This window comes from Abrus precatorius, unplaced genomic scaffold, assembly GCF_003935025.1.
Source record: "Abrus precatorius isolate BTA unplaced genomic scaffold, Abrus_2018 Scaffold7, whole genome shotgun sequence".
Lineage (NCBI taxonomy): Eukaryota > Viridiplantae > Streptophyta > Magnoliopsida > Fabales > Fabaceae > Abrus > Abrus precatorius.
The window spans coordinates 34,089,193-34,113,935 of NW_020874417.1; the positions used below are offsets into that span (position 1 = coordinate 34,089,193).

General features: G+C 30.7%; 2 protein-coding genes and 1 pseudogene across 2 annotated transcripts; all 3 read left to right on the forward strand.

Moving 5' to 3' along the window:
- The first annotated feature begins 4,314 nt into the window (after positions 1-4,314).
- Positions 4,315-7,062, forward strand: LOC113871855 (cysteine-rich receptor-like protein kinase 25). Its single transcript, XM_027508951.1, has 6 exons — positions 4,315-5,092; positions 5,540-5,664; positions 5,733-5,943; positions 6,049-6,292; positions 6,453-6,603; positions 6,733-7,062. Exons 1-6 carry the CDS (start codon positions 4,315-4,317, stop codon positions 7,060-7,062), a joined length of 1,839 nt encoding a protein of 612 aa, XP_027364752.1.
- Positions 7,063-9,263: 2,201 nt separating this feature from the next.
- Positions 9,264-18,690, forward strand: LOC113871856 (annotated as a pseudogene).
- Positions 18,691-20,028: 1,338 nt separating this feature from the next.
- On the forward strand, positions 20,029-22,989 carry LOC113871997 (cysteine-rich receptor-like protein kinase 25). Its single transcript, XM_027509137.1, has 7 exons — positions 20,029-20,854; positions 21,011-21,130; positions 21,639-21,772; positions 21,883-22,093; positions 22,211-22,448; positions 22,587-22,681; positions 22,946-22,989. The coding sequence occupies exons 1-7, from the start codon at positions 20,029-20,031 to the stop codon at positions 22,987-22,989; spliced, it is 1,668 nt and encodes a 555-aa protein (XP_027364938.1).
- The last annotated feature ends 1,754 nt before the right edge of the window (positions 22,990-24,743 follow it).

Here is a 24,743-nt window from a genome sequence, read left to right on the forward strand (position 1 = left end):
TTTTAAAGTTAAAATAAAATTTTGCACAATTAATTAGAAGGTAATTGTTTTATCCAACGGACGTTATAAGGTGTTAATACCTTTCTTATACGTAAATGATTCCCGAACCCAAATCTAGTTTCAAAGATTTTTTTATCAAAAGTTTTTTCAACATTTTCTTTAATAAATTTTGGTGGCGACTTCATGTTATCGTCATCTCGTCGTGGCCTCGGTTGCGACACAGTGGAAGTCATTAATTAGAAGGGAAGACCGAGTTGTGGTAGTTAACCAGGGGAATGGAGCAACTCATCCGTTAGAATAAGGAAAAAGATAATAAAAGCTTAAGGAATTCATCACAAAGACAAGTGCTCCCGCGTTGATACTTACAAAGCGGCTTTATCTCCACCTCAACCTTCTCCGCTCTTAACTAGGTATCTCCAAGGACTTGAGCTAAGGGATTGTTTACTAAACGTCACATATAGTTATCATACAATCAAATTACTTCTAAAAGCTACAAAGAATGAGTTAGATTCTTTCAGCATATCATGCATATTGTGTGCAGCACATTGTGTTATTGTATCAAAATTTGTTGTAAGGTTTAAGAACAGAGGTGCAAAGCGATTGCTAATAAATGTTGTCATCTCACTCTAATTTTTACACTTAATTTCAAAATTTTCTCATCATCAAATAATAAAATTTTATTTATTTATAATAAACTTCTTCCTAATCAACTTTAATTATGCATTACAAAGTTAATTATAATTAACTTCTTTCTAAAATATATTTATGTGTGAGTGAAAGTTAATTTAAATTAACTTATGTGTAAACGAAATTTAAAACCAGAATGAAAGTTGAATTAAATTAATTTTTATATAAAAATTTAAAAGTAAAATAAAAGTCAATTTAAATCGACTTCTGCATAATTTTAGAAGCAAAATAAAAGTCGATTTAAATCGACTTCTATGTAAAAATAATTAAACTTATAATAGAAGTCGATTTAAATTGAGTTCTGTATAAAAATTGTCAAAATAAAAATGAAAGTGTAAAAAATTTTAGAAGCAAAATAGAAGTCGATTTAAATCAAAAATCGATTTTTATATAAAAAATTTTAAAACAAAAATAAAAATCAATTTAAATTGACTTTTGGTATATGTACATTTAGGACATTTATATATTTTTTAAATATTTAAAAATAAATTTTTTTATTTTATTTGTGTAAAAAAATCTAAAATTAAAGAGCACAATTCGCTATTTCATTGCTATTCATTTTTATTTTCTCATTACATTTTATTATATATATGTCTAGGAGATCAAACCAAAAGTTTATGTGTAGCAAATCAGGATGAATAGCACTAGACGAAGCGCGAGATTCCCGTTGAAAGCCGAATAAATATTAACATTGCGTTCATACGACACAATATCAATAAATGACAATAATCTGAACAGTGAAAACCATGTCAGAGACAAATTCTTTATTAAACCCGTAGTTGACTTGCATAACATAATAACTAGAAAAGGAATCTGCAAGAGCGACTACGTTCCATCCTCTTAGATCATAAAATAAACTAATCTAAAAGGACAAAGATGTGCAAGTGTATAAGTTTAAAAAAATTTATATTTAATTTTAATTTTTTATTTAATTTAAATTTAATAGTAAAATAAAATAATAAATAATAAATTATTATATTTAATTTAAAATATAAATTTTTTTAAACTTACGTCGACGTAAAAAGATTTACTTTAACCTAAAATACTAGTAGAGAATAAGAGTTTAAACATTATAATTAAAAATATTTGTTTTAATTATATGATTAATTAGAATATTTGTTGTAATTATTTAAAAATTTTTATTATAATTTTGTTAGATATTTAATGTTTTAAATTTTAACATATTTAAAAAATATATCAATATTTTTTAGTTTTTAATCTAATTAAATTTAGATTTGATTTGTGTAGTGTACCTTAATATAATAAATGAATTTAATATTAAATTATTATTTTTTTACATATATCAAATTATTTGCTATTCAAATTAACTTTTATTAATAATATTTTTTTTTATCTTTAATATATATTTAAATGTTTTTAAAATTATAAAATATACCACTTACATAAACTCGTTATTTATAATAAAATTAAACTTCAACTATTTTTTTTTGTCCAGATGATATGATAAGTCAAAATAGTTTTTAGTAAATGATCTATTAGTTTAAAAATTCATATTATATTAAACTTTTTATAAGTCAGACCGAGTAGCTGCGGGATTCGATATTTTCAGATCTCTCCGAGTGCAGATGTGGTAGTATGAAAGCTTCCTTGCTAATTGAGTATTAGTACTTAGCTTCCTTATCTAATCATTTCTCTTCAGACTTAAAATTTAAGAATATAGATAACTTTGTTTTAGAAATAATCCAGTGACTGTTTTCGCAATTCTTGGTTGTATAAAGACAACTTTTCATCCCACACGCTAATTTGTAAAATAATCTATACTATTTTAAATAATAATAATAATGAACTTAAGAATGTTTTCTAAATATACATAAAATATCCAACCCACTACATTATCATACCTTGATGTGATTCAGTAAAAGCAATGCCCATTGACCTTGTCAAGAAAAAAAAAACCTGAATTATGAAAGGTTTTTTTTATATATATATATATATTGTTTGTCTGTTAAAAATAAAATTTTATTTCAATAATTTATAGTACAATAAAAATTAACATTAAAAATCAGTATATATTATCAAAATAATAAAATATTTGCAACCCTTCACCTAATTTTATTTTATGTTTGTACTGCATAAGAGAATTACTCAATCCTACATATAAAAAAAAGAAATCGAATATTTACTCGGTCCAATCTGAACCAATATCTCATCAGGATTTAAAGGTAAATAACTTAATTAAAGATAATAATTAAAATATTATTTAAATCAAGAAAAGAGCTAAAATCAAAGCTAATTTAGCAGACTCATTAACCCATTACAATGCCTATAAAAATAAGATAGAAAATACAGATAAAGAGTTGACTTTTTATTAATAAATACCATTTATAACTCAGAGCTAAATCTTAACTTCAGCATCGAAATGTCTTTTACAAGTAATCTCCCACGTCAGTTATCGTTAGAAAGATATCATATTAGAGATTTAAGCAGGAACAATGTTACATTCATCAAAATTTTAAAGTCAAAGTTGCCTCTTACCAATCGTTGTCTTCACTTATCCGCCCGTTAAAAAAGTAATATATATATATTCCCATGAATAAATAATCTCTCAGTTGACTAATCATTTTTTATTTGTAAAAAATTAAATAAAACGTTTTATTTAACCCATGAATACCCATCAGGTTTGTTAACTTGCGCCAACGCATACTATTTACTACAGTAACCACGTGGCTGTCTGTGATTGCATCAACTATTTATCTATACATGTATCTCCCAATTTGATCTGTTCGGCCCTTACATGCAGTCACATATTTTATGATATTTTTTTTTTCTATATAACTATAACATATTATATATTTTTTAATTATCAGATATAAAACTAACCTTTGAATCTCTGTTGCATAGCTACACTATTGCATTATTTGTCTACAATTTTTAATTTGCAAATTTAATTTTAATTTTGATTATAATTTTAACTATTATTTTATTTGCTTTTTCTTAATTTTCACTACTTTTAATTATTATATACATTATTCAATTATCATCGATATAAATAAATATTAATATATTATTACATTATAGTTACAGTATTAAAAATGAAATAATCAAATTTTTTATTATAATATAAAAATTATTAAATCAACAACCAAAATGTTAATATATATTCCTTTAAATATAATATAAAATAATTTTTATATAAGAGAACAATAGTTCATTAAATATTTTAATATATTTATTTTATAATATTACTATGTTTTTATTATAAAATTAGTTTTATGACTGTTTTAACAATTAAATAATTTATAAGTATAATTGCAATATATTACCAATATAATTTTTTTACTTATTATAAAAAATAATTATTCACTGATATAATAACGTATAACTAAATAACAATATAAAAATATTTTATTCTATCAACAAACTTCAATTAAATTTATAATTTATTAATCAAGTATATTTGTAAAAATAATTAAGAATAAAATAATATTTTTATCATTAATTGTTGTAAATAAAATTAATTTTATATATCTGCTCATAGGTTGGGAATTAAATCTAGCAGTATCTACTTCAAGGTAGGCTATTCCTAATCGGAAAATTAAAACCAAAGGCACAGTACTTAACATATTATTACACTACACTGCACAAGCGCATCAACTTCAACCCAATATGCATATCATCAACTTCTCTATAACCCCATTAGCACTTTTCTCTGCGTTTCTTTTGCTCATCCACGCAAGGGAATCAGATCCCCCTTACACTGTCCATCAATGCAAAAACCAAACATTTTACCAACCCAACACCACATTTCAGTCCAACTTAAATACCCTCTTCTCTTCTCTCATCTCCAACTCTTCTCTTCAATCCAACAACGGTTTCTACACAACCACTGTGGGTCAAAACACCACTGACGTCGTCAACGGTCTTTTCCTCTGCCGTGGCGACGTCAACGCCACCCTTTGCCACGGCTGCGTCGCCACCGCAGCAAACGACATAACACGCCTCTGTCCGAACGACAGAGAGTCCATAATCTGGTCCGATTTTTGCATGTTGCATTACTCCGAAAGCACCCTCAACAACAACATCGATACTGGACTTTCCGTGCACGACACCCGTGTGATAAACTCGAACATTGACAAGTTCAATCAGTTATTCGCTGAGTTACTTTACGGTTTGGCGGAGAAAGCTGCAGCCGCAGTGGAGATAAAGTATGCTGCAGGCGAAAAGGGTTTTACGAGTACACAGACACTGTACGGTATGGCACAGTGCGTGCCCGAGTTAACGAGAGAAGGATGTACCGCGTGCTTACAAAGCGCTATTAGAAGTCTTACCATGTACAGTGTACGAGCAGAGTTTATGTTTCCGGCATGTCATATCAGATATCAATTGTATCCATTTTTGTATAATACCACTTCAGAGATGCCACGTGTTCCTTCCCCATCTTCAGGTATGCATTAAGCATTTATACACTTTCTACGAAACTTAGTTTTCATCAATTTTATTGTCAAGTCAACGCTGTTTTGGGATTGAGAGGGTTTTTGAGGAGGAAGTTGGTTCCTATCTGTCTCCACTTTAAGCATTATTAGTCAGTCACTTATGGTATTTTAAAAGAGTTATCTTGGGCAGGAAGCAAACGTATATCAACGATTTTAGCAATTCTTGTCCCAATTGCCATTTTGGTGGCGCTATTGGTTCTTGGCTGCTGTTGGTGGCGAAGAAGGCGAAGCAAAAACCATGATGCGGTCCTGAATGGTAGCATTAATAATTTTAACTTTTTTGAATAAAAATAGAAACTATTATTGCTCTAGTTATTTTTCAATTTCAAAGCTTCACAATGTGCTAGCAATTTTGTCAATCGCATGAAGTTGTCTACTTTCTTTCTTTTAAACAGCAGCTACGAGTTATTTTATGTGTGAAGATGAGTCTTTGCGTTTTGACTTGGCTACAATAGAAGCTGTCACAAATGGATTCTCAGATGAACATAAAATAGGCGAAGGTGGATTTGGTGAGGTTTATAAGGTATGGATTAAAATATTCTTAATAAATTTATGTTGACTGGAACTTTCTAATCACAAGCATGCTTTCAGGGTACCCTTCCGAATGGACAAGAGATAGCTGTGAAGAGGCTATCAAGAAGTTCCCGGCAGGGTGACTTGGAATTCAAGAACGAGGCTTCACTTGTTGCACAGCTTCAACATAGAAATTTAGTTAGGCTGTTAGGATTTTGCTTGGAGAGAAAGGAGAGGATACTTGTTTATGAATTCATACCAAATTCCAGCCTTGACAACTTTCTATTTGGTTTGTAATTTTTTAATTTCATTAACTTGTTATATGGACTAATTAATTCTTCTTCGAAACTCAATTCATCGCTAACTTCAGTCATACAATTTGACTAATTTGTAGATCGTGAGAACGAAGAAGAGCTAGACTGGGCAAGACGTTACCAAATTATAGTTGGAATAGCTCGAGGAATGAAGTATCTCCATGAAGATTCTAGGCTAAGAATAATACATCGCGATCTCAAGGCTAGTAATGTTCTATTGGATGCAAACATGAATCCAAAGATTTCAGATTTTGGCTTGGCAAAGATTTCCCCTAATGATCAAAGTCAAGTAAATGCAGCAACAAGAAGGATAGTTGGAACATAGTAAGTTGAAGACCAAAGAATGTAAATTGTATCACCAGCTCCCGAGTAGATAAGTAGCTTAATTTCTAGCAAACTTTGTTATTTTTCCTTCTTTTCTGCCTTCGAAAATCTTTCATGTTATTTTACTGGAACATACAGATTGATATTTTTTTTGTTTCAGTGGTTACATGTCTCCAGAATATGCAATGCATGGAAAATATTCTGTGAAATCCGATGTGTTCAGCTTTGGAGTCTTGGTTTTGGAGATTATTCATGGCAAGAAGAACTCAAGTTATTATCTATCACATGAAAGCGATGACCTTTTGAGCATTGTAAGTTTAAATTAAAACCCAACTTACGTTTTCTTCAGTAATGTCAAAATTTTGCTGCACGAAGAGATTTAGGTTATTGGGCGATTCCAGAAACGTGAAACTTGTTCTCTAACTCGAGTTTTGCCACAGACTTGGAAGAATTGGACAAATCAGACACCGTTCTTGATTTTGGATCCAAGATTGAATGGCTCATATTCTCGAAATGAAGTTCGGAGATGCATCCAGATCGCTTTATTATGCGCTCAAGAAAACCCAGTTGATAGGCCTTCAATGGCGACAATAGTAATTGCGTTGAGCAGTTATTCAATAACATTAGCGCAACCTCGACAACCAGCATCTTATCTGCGATGGAGAACAGCACCAGACAGATTAAGACACCAACGTGATTCTGATGGGAACAGGCGCACAACCCCGTCGTGTCCGAATGATTCTTTGATTACTGAAGTATATCCTCGCTAAAGGTTAATTGCGATCAATCTCGTTATTTCGTAAACTTATAAACATTGTAGAAGCTTCTCCTAGTCTAATAATTCATCTTTTTATTTCTCTAACTAAATGCTATTTAGAACCAACTTTTCAGTTGTTTATGAAGTAATCAAACAAACATTAAATATGAAAATCGAACTATTAATTAATTTAGACTGCAGTCGTATATGTGAATCAATCTTTATATAAAATATTTAAGTAGTTATTGCTTCGTGTATAAAATACACAAATAAGTCATTGTTTTCTAAATTCAGATATCCTTTATGCATCTTACTTCTCACGTAATCATATGTATATTTTGTATTTTAATTTATAGCACATGTATATTAAATTAAATTAATATTTTTTAATCAATTATTAATGGATATTCTTTTTTATTTTTTTATTAATCTTTTTAAAATTATATAAAATGTGATGAGAATTTATAAATTGCTTCTTTTGGTTTGTTTTTTTTGCGAAAAAATTATTTCATACCGATAAATAGATAGTAATTATATACCATAAATTTACATTATAGTTAAAAAAAAATACTCATAATAATCAACAGTTAAATTAGTGACTGAAACATTGAATGAATAAATATATTTATTTATATGGATGATAAATAGATGTGTAGTTATTACTAATAATAAAGAAGAGTAAAAAAAATTTAATAATTAATGTGTCTAAAAATAAATTTTTATTTCTTATAATTTAGATAAAAGTATTAATAGTTGTTTATTATAAATAGAACAAAAAAAAATATTGATAAAAAAATGTTAATCAAATCCACAAAATTTAATTGGGTACAACATAAAATTCAAACATTTGTATTTTATAATAGGATAAATTATAATTTTTATTCTCTAAATTTAGGATTTACGATTTAATTTATTTTAAACATAATTTTTGTCCTTTAAATTTAATTTAATTAAGGTTTTAATTTAATTGCATTTTTGTTGAATTTATTAATCTAAATTCAAGTTAGATTTCAATTTAATTTTTTAATTTTTGTCTTAATTCAATTTAATACTCTACTTATTTTTTTCATCAAAGTTTTTCTATAACTTCATTGTGTATCTCTCTTAACTTTGATCAAAATTTTTAAAACACACTTCTTACTTACGACCATTCTTGAAACTTTCACTAATAAATGTCTAATTTATCACAAATCATTCTTGAAAAATTACCCGTTTTTGTTTATTTTTATCCATTTTAGACACTTAACAATCACAGTAAAACCACCTTCATCGATCAAATTTTATATATGATAAATGATATTATTAATTATTTTTATTATAAATTTTGTAACAATCAAACATACGAATTCATCATCCCCAATTTTCTGTATTACTTACCCTAATTCAATACGACCTACATCTCACAACTGAAGCTGAAATTAAACTACTGAAGAATTTCGCTCATTGCTGCTGCTAAAAACCGACTACCTCTGTTCTTGATGAAAACCTCTGCATCTCTCATGAATTAGTCTGTGAGCTTGTTTACAATCCACCACCTTTGTCACCTTTGTTTGCATTTGGACTCGTTGGATTAACGTCGAAAACAAGATTATTATGTGCGATTTCTTTTAAAATGTACGAGCTATAGGATGTTTAGATGTAATAGTTAAAAATATTATACATTTTTTTTCTTGACAGAAAGATGTTTTGTTTTTCTCCATATTTCTTCTAGTTAAAAAAAATCTGTCATATAATCGGTTTCAAAACATGTCCAATTTATATACACAGGCAGAACCGTGTGTGTGATTTTGACCTTGAAATATTTAATTAATTACATATTTCTCAAGTAGAGTTAAACATATTATAGAAGAGACATTTATTTCATCAATGAAGGTTAGCAATGATTGAATTCGTAAGCCACTCCCACTCTTTAAAAATTGAGACGTGCTAACCATGGGAGCTAATAATTAGTATAAAATTGACCAAATGTCAGATGTGAGAATTAACAATTAAGAACCAGGAAACGTCAAAAGGGTCCTGAGTTGGCCTTTCAAACTAGGCTTCCGAATTTTCAACTACTTTGGGCGAATTACATCACCCCCGTTGCCAATTTGGCACCGACTCAGATCACACAGGAAAAAAAACTAGGCAGAAGGAAAATGAGCATTGTTTCTCTTCAACATGTTTTGGTTTTTATCACTTCATAATTTATACACTAAACCACTCCAAATAGCCATGTTTTGGCTCAACATGTCTCTCTTCAACAACCATGTTGCCCCTCTTTTACTTTTATCTCTGTTTTTCACAATTGGATCACTTAGCACCTCAGCAGCTCCCACTTACAACGACAATTACTGTCCAGACAACGCAACATACCAATCCAACCCAACATTCCAAACCAATCTCAATGTTCTCCTCTCATCTCTCGTCTCCAACGCATCCCAATCTGACGGCTCCTATTACTCCGCCATGGGCATGGGGACCACAAGCGTCGCCAATGGCCAATTCCTCTGCCGCGGTGATGTCTCCTCTGCCACGTGTCACGATTGTGTTGCCACCGCTGCCACGGAGATAGCACGCCGCTGCCCCAACAAGACAGAGTCCATAATATGGTACGACGAGTGCATGCTGCGTTTTACCAACCGCTACTTCGCCCCCACCAGCATCGTCCCCGGATCAAGTTTGTCCGATGACAAAAACATCTCTTTCTCGGACTTGGTTAGCTTCAACCGAACGTTGTTCAGCTTGTTGAACGATCTGGCCGAAGGGGCTGCGAGGTCCCAGTCAGCGCAGAAATTCGCCGCCGGGGAGCAGAAATTCGCCGGTTCCTCGCCGCAGACGACGGTGTATGGCCTGGCGCAGTGCTTGCCGGATTTAACGAGTGCTCAGTGTGAGGAGTGTTTGAAGAATGGGATTTCAACTCTTCCATCGTGTTGTGGAGGAAAACAGGGCGCGAGGGCTCTTCTTGCGTGGTGCAATGTTCGATACGAATTGTTCCGGTTTTACAATACTGGCGACACGTCAGCACCGCCACTTGTTCCTCCTCCTCCTCCTCCTTCGGGTATGTTGCATAACAAATAGTGCTCACTATTATGGGAGATTTTATATGTTACATTACATATACTTTTTAGTTACAGAATATCAGTTAACATCATTATCTTATTTTATATGATTTTTGGGATTTCTTGTTCATGACCACATTAATCAGGCTCCTGTAGCATTAGAAATAACATGAAAACAAGAATAATGAGAATTGGTCTTTGTTTGTTTGATGATATATGTAATCGCGTTTGTGGTCTAGAAAACTTCTTACATTCTTATATAAAAAATACTAGACATATCTCTTAGAAAATGACTTTTCAATATTAAGTCCTTTTTTCAATTGCTAAAGCTTGATTTACAACTACTTATGCAGGAAATAAGAATTCAAGATCACGAATTATCTTGATTGTTGTTCTTGTTATCGCGTCAGTAATACTCTTCTGTTGTGTCTGTTGTTTCATATTGAAAAGATCAAGGAAGAAGTACAAGACCCTTCTAAAGGAAAATTGTAAGTAATTTGAAAAACAAAGTCAAACCATTCTCATTTTTTAGAAGGTAAAAGGACTAATTTTAGCTTTGGAACTTCGATGTTGTTCCAGTTGGAGAAGAAAGTGCTACTTTGGAGTCGTTACAATTTAGTTTGGCCACAATTGAAGCTGCCACAAAGAAGTTTTCATGTGAAAACAGAATAGGCGAAGGTGGATTTGGAGAGGTTTATAAGGTGATAATGTGTAAAAGCATATGCATATTTGTTTCCTGTAGTTAACTAATTGATTGTATTTTCAGGGTATTCTTTCAGATGGACGAGAAATAGCTGTCAAAAAGCTTTCACAAAGTTCAGGACAAGGCGCGATCGAATTCAAGAATGAGATTTTATTAATAGCAAAACTTCAACATAGAAATCTGGTCACATTGTTAGGGTTTTGCTTGGAAGAGCAAGAAAAAATGCTCATTTACGAATTTGTTCCCAATAAAAGTCTTGACTACTTTCTATTCGGTAAATAAGTTTTACTTAACTCTGTTTTTTTTTTCCTTTACTTATTATTGAATTTTAAAACTCGTGCTAATGGAAATATATTTACTTCTTTCTTCTTTTTTTTTTATGGATTTTGACAATTATAGATCCCCACAAGAGCAGTCAATTGAATTGGTTGCAACGTTACAAAATTATTGAAGGAATTACCAGAGGAATTTTATATTTACACGAACATTCGAGATTAAAAGTTATACATCGCGATCTTAAACCTAGTAATATATTATTAGATGATAACATGAATCCGAAGATTTCAGATTTTGGGATGGCAAGAATTGTTGCTATAGATCAAGTCAAAGGAAATACAAATAGAATAGTTGGAACATAGTAAGTATTTTCTTCACATTTTTTATATTTTATTTATTTATTAGGTATAATTTAATCTTTTATATTCATATTAAAATGATATAATAATGTTTACTTATAGCATTCTTTTCTGCTACATATATTCATTAATGTATATATTTTTTTAATATTGATATTTTTAAATAGCGGTTATATGGCTCTAGAGTATGCAATGCATGGACAATTTTCAGAAAAGTCAGATGTTTTTAGCTTTGGAGTGATAGTTTTGGAAATAATCAGTGCAAAAAAGAATGTTCGTTCTCCTTTTTCAGATCACGAGGACCTCTTGAGTTATGTGAGTAGTTATTTCTGGTAGATTGTTTTCCATTAGTGTATACAAATGAAGCAGAAAGAAGCAGCCCAATGGTCTAATATCTAATTCATAAATTTGTTGCAGGCTTGGGCACAATGGAGGGATCAAACACCATTAAAGATATTAGACCAAAACATTAAAGACTCTTGCAATGATAGTGAAGTCATTAAATGCATCCAAATAAGTTTATTATGTGTACAAGAGAAACCAGAAGATAGACCTACAATCGCACAAGTTGTTTCATATCTCAACAGCTCTTCAACTGAGTTGCCATTTCCTGGAAAACCGACAAATTCAAAGCATAATGGAATAGCTCAAAAGATGGTAGCAGGAGAGTCGAGTTCAGGTTCTGCTCTATCAATCAATGAAATGTCTGTGAGTAAATTTATTCCTCGATAGTATTTGTATAATCTTATATATAAATAAACCACATACCCTATTTAAATCGAGTTAAAATCCATTGAATATGACCATCTGTTGATCTTAAAATTTGCGTGGCAATTTCCTATCTCATGTCTAATAGCTGCATTGAGTTGTTACGAGTGTGATATAGTTACAGACAACAGATCAGAGGAACATACTGTTATTTATACACCAAAAAAATGTCGATAATATCACATCTGAATACTGTCGATGGATATTACAGAGGATAGGAGTTAACAAGGGGTTGAGGTATTCTAAGGTCCTTTACTCGATCCTTGAGAACTCTGGGCATGTTTGGTTTTAAAAAATGATTTTATTATATTTTATATTTAAAATTAACGCCGTATTTTTTAAATTTTTAATTAGTTACTGGGAATGGTGAAAGCAAAAAAGGATTTTTTTAATTATTTTTTATATAAAAATAATGTAATTTAATATTTATTTTTTCAATAATGTACAATACAGTATTTTTAAATTTGAGTGAACATTAAATATTCTTTTTAAAGTAAAGAGTGTGATTTTTTAAAATATTTTTAAAATAAAAAAGTATTTATTTTTTTTAAAATAAACTACTAATTCTATTATCTAAAAGAACATAGAATATCTTTTATTTTAAAGAGCATAGTAAAATTTACTAATTATAATAATTATGAAATAAAAAATAAATAAATAAATAAATATATATATATATATATATATATATATATATATATATATATATATATAATTTACAAACGCCTATTGTTTTTCATTCTTTTCACAAAAACAAGTTAATAGCTATTTCCCGTTAGAAACTGAAAAAAAAAGTTTGATAAATTTATTATGAGATATATTATAACATGTTCGATAACGTTTAATTTGGTTAAATAATTATTTGTTTTTCAAGAGATTAAAAATAAGTAATTATTTAAAAAAATTAATTAAACGCGTAGTCAATCTCAAGTAAAATTAAAGCTCACATCTAAAAATCATAAAAGCAGGTCATATTAGTCCTTTTATATGCTAAATTCGATTTGTCTTTGAATTTGTCAAGAGTTTCAATATTTTAATAATTAAAAAATGTTATTACAATTGCAAACGCTGCTTCAAATCTCAGTAGCCCTTTACCACCGTAGGCATTTACCGGGGAAGCATCTAAGCAAAGTGGAATAGTTGAAAAGATGGTGGCAGGGAAGTGGAGTTGACGTTCTGCATATATACTCAGTCAATGAAATAACAATCAATGCTTGGAAAGCCATTTAAATGATCATTTAATTTGGATGCATTTTGTGAGATTGACGCTTGTGATCTACAACTCCCCTCTCAATCAGCAACCATTTTTTAACTGATCCTGACAAACATTTGTCAGGATCAGCTCTACAAATAATAATAATGATAATAGTAATTTTATAAATAAATTTTGTTTAATATGTGATGTCATTTTCTGAAAAATGATTTTATAATAATCTATTTTGTTTGAATTATTTTAAGATATCAATCTTTAAAGCATAATTATAAAAGGCAAGATTTAAACTTATTTGTAATAACTAATTTTTGTATTTAACATAACTAACCATTACAAATTAAACCAAACAAATAGAAAAAAAAACTGATTTAATGGTTTTAATTTTCAATGCCTAACTTTTTATTTAAAAAAATTACTATAAATTACACCTTTTTTAAAAACTAAACTAAATTGTTCAAAATATTCTAGAGAAATTAATTTTACCAAACTGAAGAGCCCGTAAATAATGGGTACTCGCATCTTGAACATAAAAGTCGGCAACACTCGTGCAAAATTTGAATTAGTCAACTAAATACAAAGGAAAAAAAAAAGATTAATATAAATGAAAATATTGTATAAAAATATAGTAAAAAATGCATTTATGTAAATTTTTAAAATTATAAATGCTATAAAAAATTATTTTAATTAAAAAATAACGTTTAGCTAAAGAAAGTATATATATCATTCATTATTTTTCTATTATAAAATAATTGACTTTTTAAAATACATAAAAAACTTAAATATAATTTTAGTTCTTCTAACTATGGCTAAATTTAGTTTTAATCATTTTGTAATTTTTTAGTTGATTTTAGTTCTTAATTTTTTTTAAGTATTATCTACCTTTATATGAAATTTGTGATTCTTACTTCTTAAACGAAAGTATCTGTACAAATCATCTTACACGAGAACCTTTTTATATGTTAATTCTCGTCTTATTTTTAATTTGATCTTAATTTTAATTTATACTTTGTTTTTTTTAATATCTCTTAATTTAGTCTTATTTAACATTATAAGAAATTTTTTAATTATTAATTAAAATGTTGCTTTGTTTAAAATTTAAAATATTTTATAAAATATATTTAAAACTTTATTTTAAAATAATAATAACTGCGCAATGCATAAAAATTTATTAATTATTTAATTATAATGTGCCATATATTTAATCTTTTCGCATTAATAGCTATTTTGGAGGTTTGAGATATATTTAATAATAATATCATCACTAGAAAGTAACATGAATTAAAAAAAATTAGTAGAATTCGAAATAATAAAAGTTTGAAAGAAATTTTTTTTTTATAAAATTCTCATGCTTGTTTTTAGGGATTTTTTTTTTACTTGCACGTCTCACCCGATTATCATCTTTTCCCTGCATTTTCATTCATCTAAATAATTAAAATTCTCTCTTATTTTTTTTCTCAATTAGATTTAATGTTAAAGTCGAGTATATATTAAAACGAGAAACATTAGCACTGACATTTTATACTTTAATTTTGATGTACAACAAATATAGACAAATTTACATTATAAATTAGTTAAATAATATTTAAGATATAATTTTTAAAATAATTACCATAAGAAATAAAAATTTGTAATAAATAATAATTTATAATTAATTTACAGGATAAAAAGAATTATCTATCCCTTTTTATCATAAATCTCATAGACATACAAAATATTTATACAAGTATAATTTAAATATTTATATAAGTATACTTTATTTATATAAAATATTTAGAAATGGAGAAGGCAAAAAACTTATTTCTTGTGTCCAACAATGTTGTAAGCTAATAGTTCGTTTAAGTAAATATATTAATTTTGACAGAGAAAAAAAAGAAAAGCATTCGAATAAAACTTATTCCTTTTTAAGGTAAAAAACAAAATCCTATTACTTAATAAATTTTACAGCAAAGAGGATTGCAGCATAGCATAGTTAAGAAAACTAGGAAGCGAGTTACCTGGAAAGTAAGAAAATGTAAAACTTGGAACGAACGAGTGGGAGAATTTGGTGGAGTAAAGTGTATTATTTATCTGAATCTCAGCGTATGTAATCTTTTGAGTATTATAAATATCTAATCCCCAACGTTAGTAAATTCAAACGTTAAAGAGCGTTCAAAGGCATGTTGGAGAACAGCTTTGACTTTGTATAATATTAAATCTCATAAAAACAGAGAGAAGTGCTGGGACATTTGTACTACGTATTACATTGACTTCGCTTATCCCACGGTTTGATTGTTTCAAATAATGCGTCTACTAAAGTGGGGCATATCTTCATCTTCCTAATGTGACAGCGTATAACATTGAACCCAGCTGGTTCTAAGGGGCATTCTCCAATAGCTATGGCACTTTCAAAAGTGATTTCCCTTCTCTGTCTCCTTGTTATACTCATATACCATACCGCCGCCCAGCCAAGTTTCCTGTACCATTTCTGCGAGAATGATAAAGGCAACTATACTGCAGACAGTGCCTACCAGACCAACCTCAACACCCTTTTATCCACTTTGTCTTCCGACACACAAATTGATTTTGGCTTCTACAATTTCTCTCAGGGCCAAAACTCTGACAAAGTTAATGCAATTGGGTTGTGTAGAGGAGATGTTAAGGCAGATGCATGCCGCAGTTGCCTCAATGATTCAAGAGTCCTTCTCACACAGCGTTGTCCAAACCAAAAAGAAGCAATTGGGTGGTATGACAATTGCATGCTGCGTTACTCAAACCGCTCAATATTTGGAACCATGGAACTTGACCCTACGTACTTTCTATGGACCCAAAATAATGCAACTGATATGGACCAGTTCAATGAAGCGCTCAGGGGCTTAGTGGACAGCCTCAGAAGCAAAGCTGCATCTGGTGATTCGCTTAAGAAGTATGCTGCAGGAAGTGCAACAGGTCCAAGCTTTCAAACTATATTTGCTCTTCTACAATGCACACCTGATTTATCTGGGCAACAGTGCAATGATTGTTTGGTTAGGGCCATCTCAGATATCCCAAGTTGTTGTGCTGGCAAGACAAGTGGCAGAATTGGAAAACCAAGCTGTAATCTTAGATTTGATACATCACCTTTCTATGACCCCTCAGCTGATGCCCCTCCAACTTCGCCATCACAAGTGCCTCCTCCTCCAGTCAACAACAATACTTCCACACAAGGTATCTGTGATGTTCTTAGTTAAGGAGTGCATTACTGCTTTGCTAAACTTCAACCTCTCTGAAGGGTCTTTGGGTTTTAAATTTTTAATAAACATAAATAAGTATTTATTCTCCGAAAATGTCATGGTTTTTACCCTAGTCTGTACAAAGAAAATTAATTTTTTGTTCTAATCTTTAACAAAAAAATCTTTGTCAGTTATCAACATGGAGTTCTAGTTTTTGCAGGAAACAGCAACACAACACGAATTGTCGTTGCCGTGGTTGTACCAATTGTTGCCATCGCTGTTCTTGTCATCTCTGTGTGCATCTTCTTAAGAGCGAGAAAGCAACGGAAAAATGTTGATACTGAAAGTAAGACAAAATATAGTTTTCTTGTTATGTTTTATTGACAAATAGACAAAAGTTTCGGCATTGACATGATAAAATTCAACTTTCCGCATTAATCAAAATAGAAATAATAAAATACGACTAAGATGTGTTGTTTTTACATCAACAGAAGGTATTGAATTAGTCAAAGAAACGAGAACTTTATCTTTAGCCATCATGTTTTATATTGACTTGCTGCTGTCAATCAATCTTAAATAACCTTTCAAGAACTAAAATTGATTGAACTACTTTCCTATGCGTAGCTGAAGTTGACAACGAAATTGAACCTACTGAGACATTGCAATTCAACTTTGACGTCATAAAAATTGCTACAAATAACTTTTCTGAGACAAATATGCTAGGACGAGGAGGCTTCGGACCTGTTTACAAGGTAAGAATATGCGGTTACATTTTAGACAAATAATATTTTTCCTCTTGTCGTATTTACTAATAATTGACCCAATTTACATGTTCCTAACTCTGATATATATTCAGGGTAAGCTTTCCAATGGACAAGAAGTTGCTGTCAAAAGATTGTCAGTGAATTCGGGACAAGGAGATGTAGAATTTAAGAACGAAGTGCAGTTAGTGGCCAAACTACAACACCGAAACTTAGTAAGGCTACTTGGTTTCAGTTTGGAAAGACAAGAAAGGTTACTAATCTATGAGTTTGTTCCCAATAAAAGCCTTGATTACTTCATATTTGGTAAGTTAGAATGGATAATTTAGTTTTTCTTAATGGTAAGTGATAATTATTTTAGACATGGTTTAAAAGGTTGTCCCTTGATCGGGGTTTGTAGATCCAATTAAGCGTGCACATTTGGATTGGGAAAGGAGGTATAAAATTATAGGAGGCATTGCTAGAGGCCTTCTTTACCTTCATGAGGATTCAAGATTGCGTATTATTCATCGTGATCTTAAAGCAAGCAACATTCTGCTAGACGCAGAAATGAATCCTAAGATATCAGATTTTGGCATGGCAAGATTGTTTGTTGTGGATCAAACTCAAGGAAACACAAGCAGAGTTGTTGGAACTTAGTAAGTGACATAATATGAAAGGGTTAATAAATTGTTTCGCTTAGTCCTTACCAACCAAAATGTAGGAAAATTGTATGCTAATTGAACTTGATGATATTGACATGCAGTGGATACATGGCACCTGAGTATATAATGCAAGGACAATTCTCTGTAAAGTCAGATGTGTTCAGTTTTGGTGTACTGGTTCTAGAGATAGTAAGTGGCCAGAAAAATAATGGCTTCCGTAGTGGAGAACATGTAGAGGATCTTATAAGCTTTGTAAGTCTCTTTCTTCATTGTCTTTTTGAAACATTAGTTAGAATGCAAGTCTAGTTCTTAACATTTTCTTCAATTGTGCAAATCCTTGTAGGCTTGGAAAAGCTGGCGGGAGGGAACAGCATCAAATATTATAGATCCCACATTAAATACAGGTTCAAGAAATGAAATAATGAGATGCATACATATTGGTTTACTCTGTGTTCAGGAAAATTTAGCTGATAGACCAACCATGGCTTCTGTTGCACTCATGCTTAATAGCAACTCTCACACACTTCCTGTACCTTCAGAGCCTGCATTTTTTATGCACAGTAGAGGTTTTTCAGAAACTCGGTCATGGGAGAATAATTCAGGAACCACAGAGTCAAGCAAATCAAAAAGGAAATCTGCCAATACTTATTCAAGTGAGGTCTCAACTGATGAACCTTCCCCTCGATAGAAACATTCAAGTGCACCCTCCTCTTTTTTTTCCAGGGGGGTAGTAACATATGGGTCTTTTTTCTTCTTGTAATTTAATTAATGTTTATACGTTCCTATCATTATCATTTTATTATTAGTTTCTCATCTCTTACAAAAAAATATTATTAGAACATTGTTATAATCAAATTTTAATAAAATATGAAGTTTTAATAATGATAATCTATTATCTAAAGAAAAATATACGCATTTAGAGATTTAAAGATAAGATAATCAAGCTTTAATTTTATTCCTTGATTTATTTTTAAGAATTTGAAAATTATATACTCCCACTGGCATATGGTACTGGAGGATGAAGTACCGTAGTAACAGGTTGCATCTTGTATGCATACATTATAATTAGAATAATATATTATGGATCGATATATTGAAATGATAAATTGGTATCCCCTGTAAGAGTTTTGGGCGGAATATTTTTTGCATGGATTGTAGATTTTTTTTTTATTTTTATTTTTTAATGTAATTCTATAGATGACTTTAGAATTCGAATTTTAATAATGTATATAAATTTGTCTAGATCCAAATTCCAATCTTATCTAGTATCTGCTACAACCAATAATACTCGTTAAATCGATAATGTTAAAAAGTTATATACATTAAAAATTAAAATCTATTTGTTTTCAAATCGGAATGCAATAAATTACTACAATGGATGGTTTTTAACTGAGGGTTGATTTATAAAACTGCAACCTTTGTAATGTGTGGCATATTAAAAAGTTGTTTCAAGTTGCATTCGGAAACAAGAAAGAAATGACGGGGAAAGCTCGTAATATGTACCACTTGTGTATATCCTCGTGTCTGTGCACTCCAGTCACATCACACTCATCCACGTTTCCCTAGACAACGATTTGTTCAAAGTCCATAAGAAGCTTCCGAGGTCAATTGAGTAGTTAAACTTTGCTTTTTAAAATCCAAAAGTGGTAATAATTTGTAAAGTGGATTTAGAGCTTTCGTTTTTCAACCAAGTGGAATATTCCAGTCTTAAATGTTACAAGGGTCCATGCATGGCCATCACTATCGATTCCTTCCCATTGGTTTGTAACATGGATGCTGGTTTTGGCCCTCTTCTTTTCAGTGAAGTTTCTTATTTACAATATAAAAATAAATAGTGTTAATCACTGTTTCAAGGCAATAATGCAACGACCTAAGTTAGAAAATGTTCATAGCTTTCCCACTTGTTGAATTGGACGCGGAAGTTTTAGTCATGAACTGCATATATCTACCTATGCTTCGAAGACAACAACAAGAGTTGAATCACTTTGCATTTCACCACCAATAAGCTTTTTTCCTAACCTTCAATATGGCCATGGTTTCAAAAATGCCTATATTTCTTTGTCTCCTTTTCATACTCATATTCATATCTCAAACCAACGCCCAGCCAAAATTCCTATACTATTTTTGTATCGATGACAATGGTAATTACACTGCTAACAGTACTTACCAGAACAACCTGAACACCCTTTTGTCCAACTTTTCTTCCAACACACAGATTGACTATGGTTTCTACAATTTTTCTTATGGCCATGACAGTGACAAAGTAAACGCAATTGGGTTGTGCAGAGGAGATGTTAAGCCAAATGATTGCCGTAGCTGCTTCAATGATTCCAAAGTTCTTCTCACAAAACTGTGTCCAAATCAGAAGGAGGCAATTGGGTGGTATGACAATTGCATGCTACGTTACTCCAACCGCTCAATATTTAACAGAAATGAAAATTCTCCTGGTTTCTATATGAGAAATAATGGTAATGCAACAGATGTTAATCAATTCAACCAAGTGCTGAGAGACCTGCTAGGTAGCCTCATAAGCAAAGCTTCATCAGGGGACTCCAAGCGTAAGTTTGCTGCAGCAAATATGACAGGACCAGGGTTTCAAACTATATATGGTCTTGTTCAGTGTACACCTGACTTGTCTGAGCAACAATGCAGTTCATGCTTGGTTGGGGCTATGTCAGAAATTCCACAATGTTGTGATAGCAAGAAAGGTGGTAGAATTGGAAGACCCAGTTGTAACTTCAGATACGAGATATACCCTTTCTATGATCTCACCAATGTTGAAATACTACAAGCACCAGCACCAACAGTGTTTGCTCTTAGTCCTTCATCAACAGATGCCTTGTCAACCAAAGGTACATGTCAGATCCTGCTTGAAATATAAAATAACGAAATGTCAACTAATAATTGAAGGAACTAATTAACTCTGGGAATTAGTGATTATACTTGTTGAGAATTATTCTTTAACCTAGAAATGTATTAATCAGATTAAAGTTACTATTCTATATCAGGGAAAAGCAAGACATCACGTAATGTAATATTAATAGTGGTGTCAATCGTTGCCTTTGTCACACTAGTCGTCCTTGTCTGCATCTATTTAAGAAAGAGGAGATCATGGAAACATATTGGAGGTAAGCTAACATCTGATTTTCTTTTTATGTGTAATTTGTTGATTTAGGCCTTCTCTGGACTTTGGTTGCTACCCTCAGAAATATGAATTTAGACTTTAGAGTAATTTCTCATAATTCTAGTTACTAAGGATTCAGCAGAACAATAAATTATGAAAGGTTCAATTACAATCAGGAAGAAGTAAAACGATATAAAATTCACTTGCTTGAAGTTTATAAGCAATGTTCGTATAATAAAGTGCGTTTTGCAAGAGTTGAAGAAAAATCTCAACAATAGCTTGGTATAAATAATAATTCGTTGTATAATGCATTTGATTGACAGTCATAACGAAAAAACTTGAAGTCATAACAATTAGAAAAATAATCTCATAAATTGCTTTCTCGGGTTCTATCTAGTACCCAAAAGGTTATTACTATCATTAATGAAAACAAATAAGCATTTCTAATCAGAAGATAATCCAAATGAACTAGAATTCCATTTGGAGAACTGATTTGTTCAACTTATTCCCAGATGATGGTAAAAATGGTGGCGAAATTAGATCAACTGAGACATTGCAATTGGACTTTGCCACCATTATGGCAGCTACCAACAACTTTTCTGATGCATGGAAGCTAGGACAAGGAGGATTTGGATCAGTTTACAAGGTAAACATAACAGTGTCACATGAAAATATAAATCACATCATATGAAGTGTGGTATACCAGATAAGCTGATAGTGGGCCCTGATTTACATTTATCAAACTCAAATTTTCAGGGTATGCTTTCCAATGGTCAGGAAGTTGCAGTGAAAAGGTTATCCAGGAATTCCATTCAAGGAGACATAGAGTTTAAGAATGAAGTGCTGTTAGTAGCCAAGCTTCAACACCGAAATTTGGTTAAGCTACTAGGATTTTGTTTGGAAAGAAGAGAAAGGGTACTGGTCTATGAATTTGTTCCCAATAAAAGCTTAGATTTCTTCATTTTTGGTAAGGCAAAACTTTTGGTTGGTTGGACTAAACATCTGTTACATAATTTCTACCACGTAGTTAACTGTATAAGCGTTCTGATTGTTTAGAATATTATATTTTGGCTTTGGGATGTAGATCAAACCAAATGTGCTCAATTGGATTGGGAAAGGAGGTACAAAATCATAGGTGGCATTGCTAGAGGCCTTCTTTACCTTCATGAAGATTCACGTTTGAGGATTATTCACCGTGATCTGAAGGCAAGCAACATTCTATTGGATGCAGAGATGAACCCTAAGATATCAGATTTTGGCATGGCAAGATTATTTGAAATGGATCAAACTCAGGGCAATACAAATAGAATTGTCGGAACCTAGTAAGTAATAATAGAATGTTTCATGGCTAATAAGTTGCACTAATCACCGTCTTCAATCAAAATAAAGAAATCTTCAATGTGAGCTTAAGAGAGTTGTTAATATTGCATGTAATTGAGGTCGTCCATGTTGACATGCAGTGGATATATGGCACCTGAGTATGCTATTCATGGACTATTCTCAGCAAAGTCTGATGTTTTTAGTTTTGGAGTATTGGTTCTGGAGATTGTTAGTGGCCAGAAAAATAGTTGTGTACGAAGAGGGGAGAATCTAGAGGATCTTCTAACCTCTGTAAGTAAACCTTATTTTAATCACATATTTGCCTTGTCTTTGAAGATTTGATACTTAGGTTCAATTGGTACATATGGATTGTAAAACGTTTTTTCTAACGTGTGCACTAGACATATATTAAATACTTTATCATAAAAAATATACTGTTTTGTAAAATGTAAGTCTAGCTAAATCGATTTTATTTTTACCATTGAGCAACTCTATGCAGGCATGGAGAAATTGGAGGGAAGGGACAGCCTCAAGCATTGTTGATCCCACAATTAATAATGGTTCAACAAATGAAATAATGAGATGTATCCACATTGCGTTGCTTTGTGTTCAGGAAAATGTAGCTGATAGACCAACCATGGCTTCTGTTGTTCTAATGCTTAACAGCTATTCTATTACTCTTCCATTGCCCTCACAGCCTGCTTTCTTTACTGATAGTACAAGTCTATCAGTGATTGAATCAGATGAGCATGATCCAGTGACTGGAAGATCAGATGAAACGAATATTCACTCTGTTCAAGGATCAGTAAACGAGGCTTCTATCACTGAGCCGTTTCCTCGCTAGAGTTCACTGATAAAAGTGAAACTTGTAGACTAAATTTACCAGTTTCTTCTTATTTTTTTATTGTACCCGCCACACTGAATAACCTTGATGTTAAGATTCTGAGTTTTATAAACAAGCTTAGTTCAGTCGCATAAAGAAAATCAAATAAAGAAGAAATGAAAGGTGGTTAAATCAAGACAGGTTCAACTTTACTATTATTTTACAGCACCTGTTGTGATGTTTATTTATTTGATTTTTCTGAAGTGAACTCAAAAGGCTCATAGTACCATATTAACAAATGATATTTTTTTATTAAAAATTATAGTGCTTATTTTTTTATAAGTTTATGTAGAAGAAAATTAATTTAAATTATTTATTATGACATTAATTACTACAAAATTCTTAACATGAAAAAGGGTTTAAATTCTTTTTTCTTTACCGTAACTCCTAATTAAATTGACATTTTCGATTTATCTTTCCTTTTTGTACGAAAGAAATTGTGATTGGTTTTCTAACTTCCCCGGACCCCGGTTTATTGCAACACTAAATTAAATCAATATTTCGCCTTTTTTTACAAAAATAATTGTGAATTTCAAAATATAATATTAATACAGTAAGTTGAAGAGTAAAAACAATAAATATTTTCTAAAATTAAACAACTCTTCAAATATTTATTTTTAAAATTATTGTTATCCATATTTTAATAGGATTAGATGGAAATGACATAAACTGTGATGAATTTATCAATCAGATATTTAACTTACTAACAATGAAGGTCAATAAAAAAATATAATGCAAATAATTTTTAAATAAATAGCTTTATATATATTCTACTTCATTCTGGGATATAAATTATTCCTGAGCTCTTCGAACGACCTTTTTGCTTCTAATGCATTAAATAGCTTGGATCTTACTAAAATATGCACTTTAAGATCAACTCACTTGTCTAAACTCTCTCTCTCTCCACCGACTCCATTATGCTTTGTTTGGATTAGAATATTTAAGAAAAACATAATTAGGAAGGAGGAAAGTAGAGAGAAAAAATATATATATAGTTTAGATGGAACAAAACAAGATAAGACATTTTTTTTAGTGAAACGTACCGGTAAAAAAAAAAACTTTCAATTTGAGGGAAAGGAAGAAAAAAAAAAGAGGGGAAAATTTTTTTTCCTTTTAATTTTTGTTTATTTTATTATTGTAATACTAATATATTTTTTGTAGGATGTTACTATTTTCAAAATATATAATTTATTGATAAAAAGTATTATAATAAAAAATTTGAATTTTTATTTAATTTAAATGCTATGATTATTTTAAATTAATTTTCCCTTATTTATTTATTTAAATAAATAAAGATTTTTTTTATTTTAACTCATTTAAATAATTCTTTTTATTTTTCTATTTTATCTGGTCCAAATAGAGCATTATATTTGGAGCAGTAAAACAAGTGAGATTCGTGTATTATTTAGAGGTA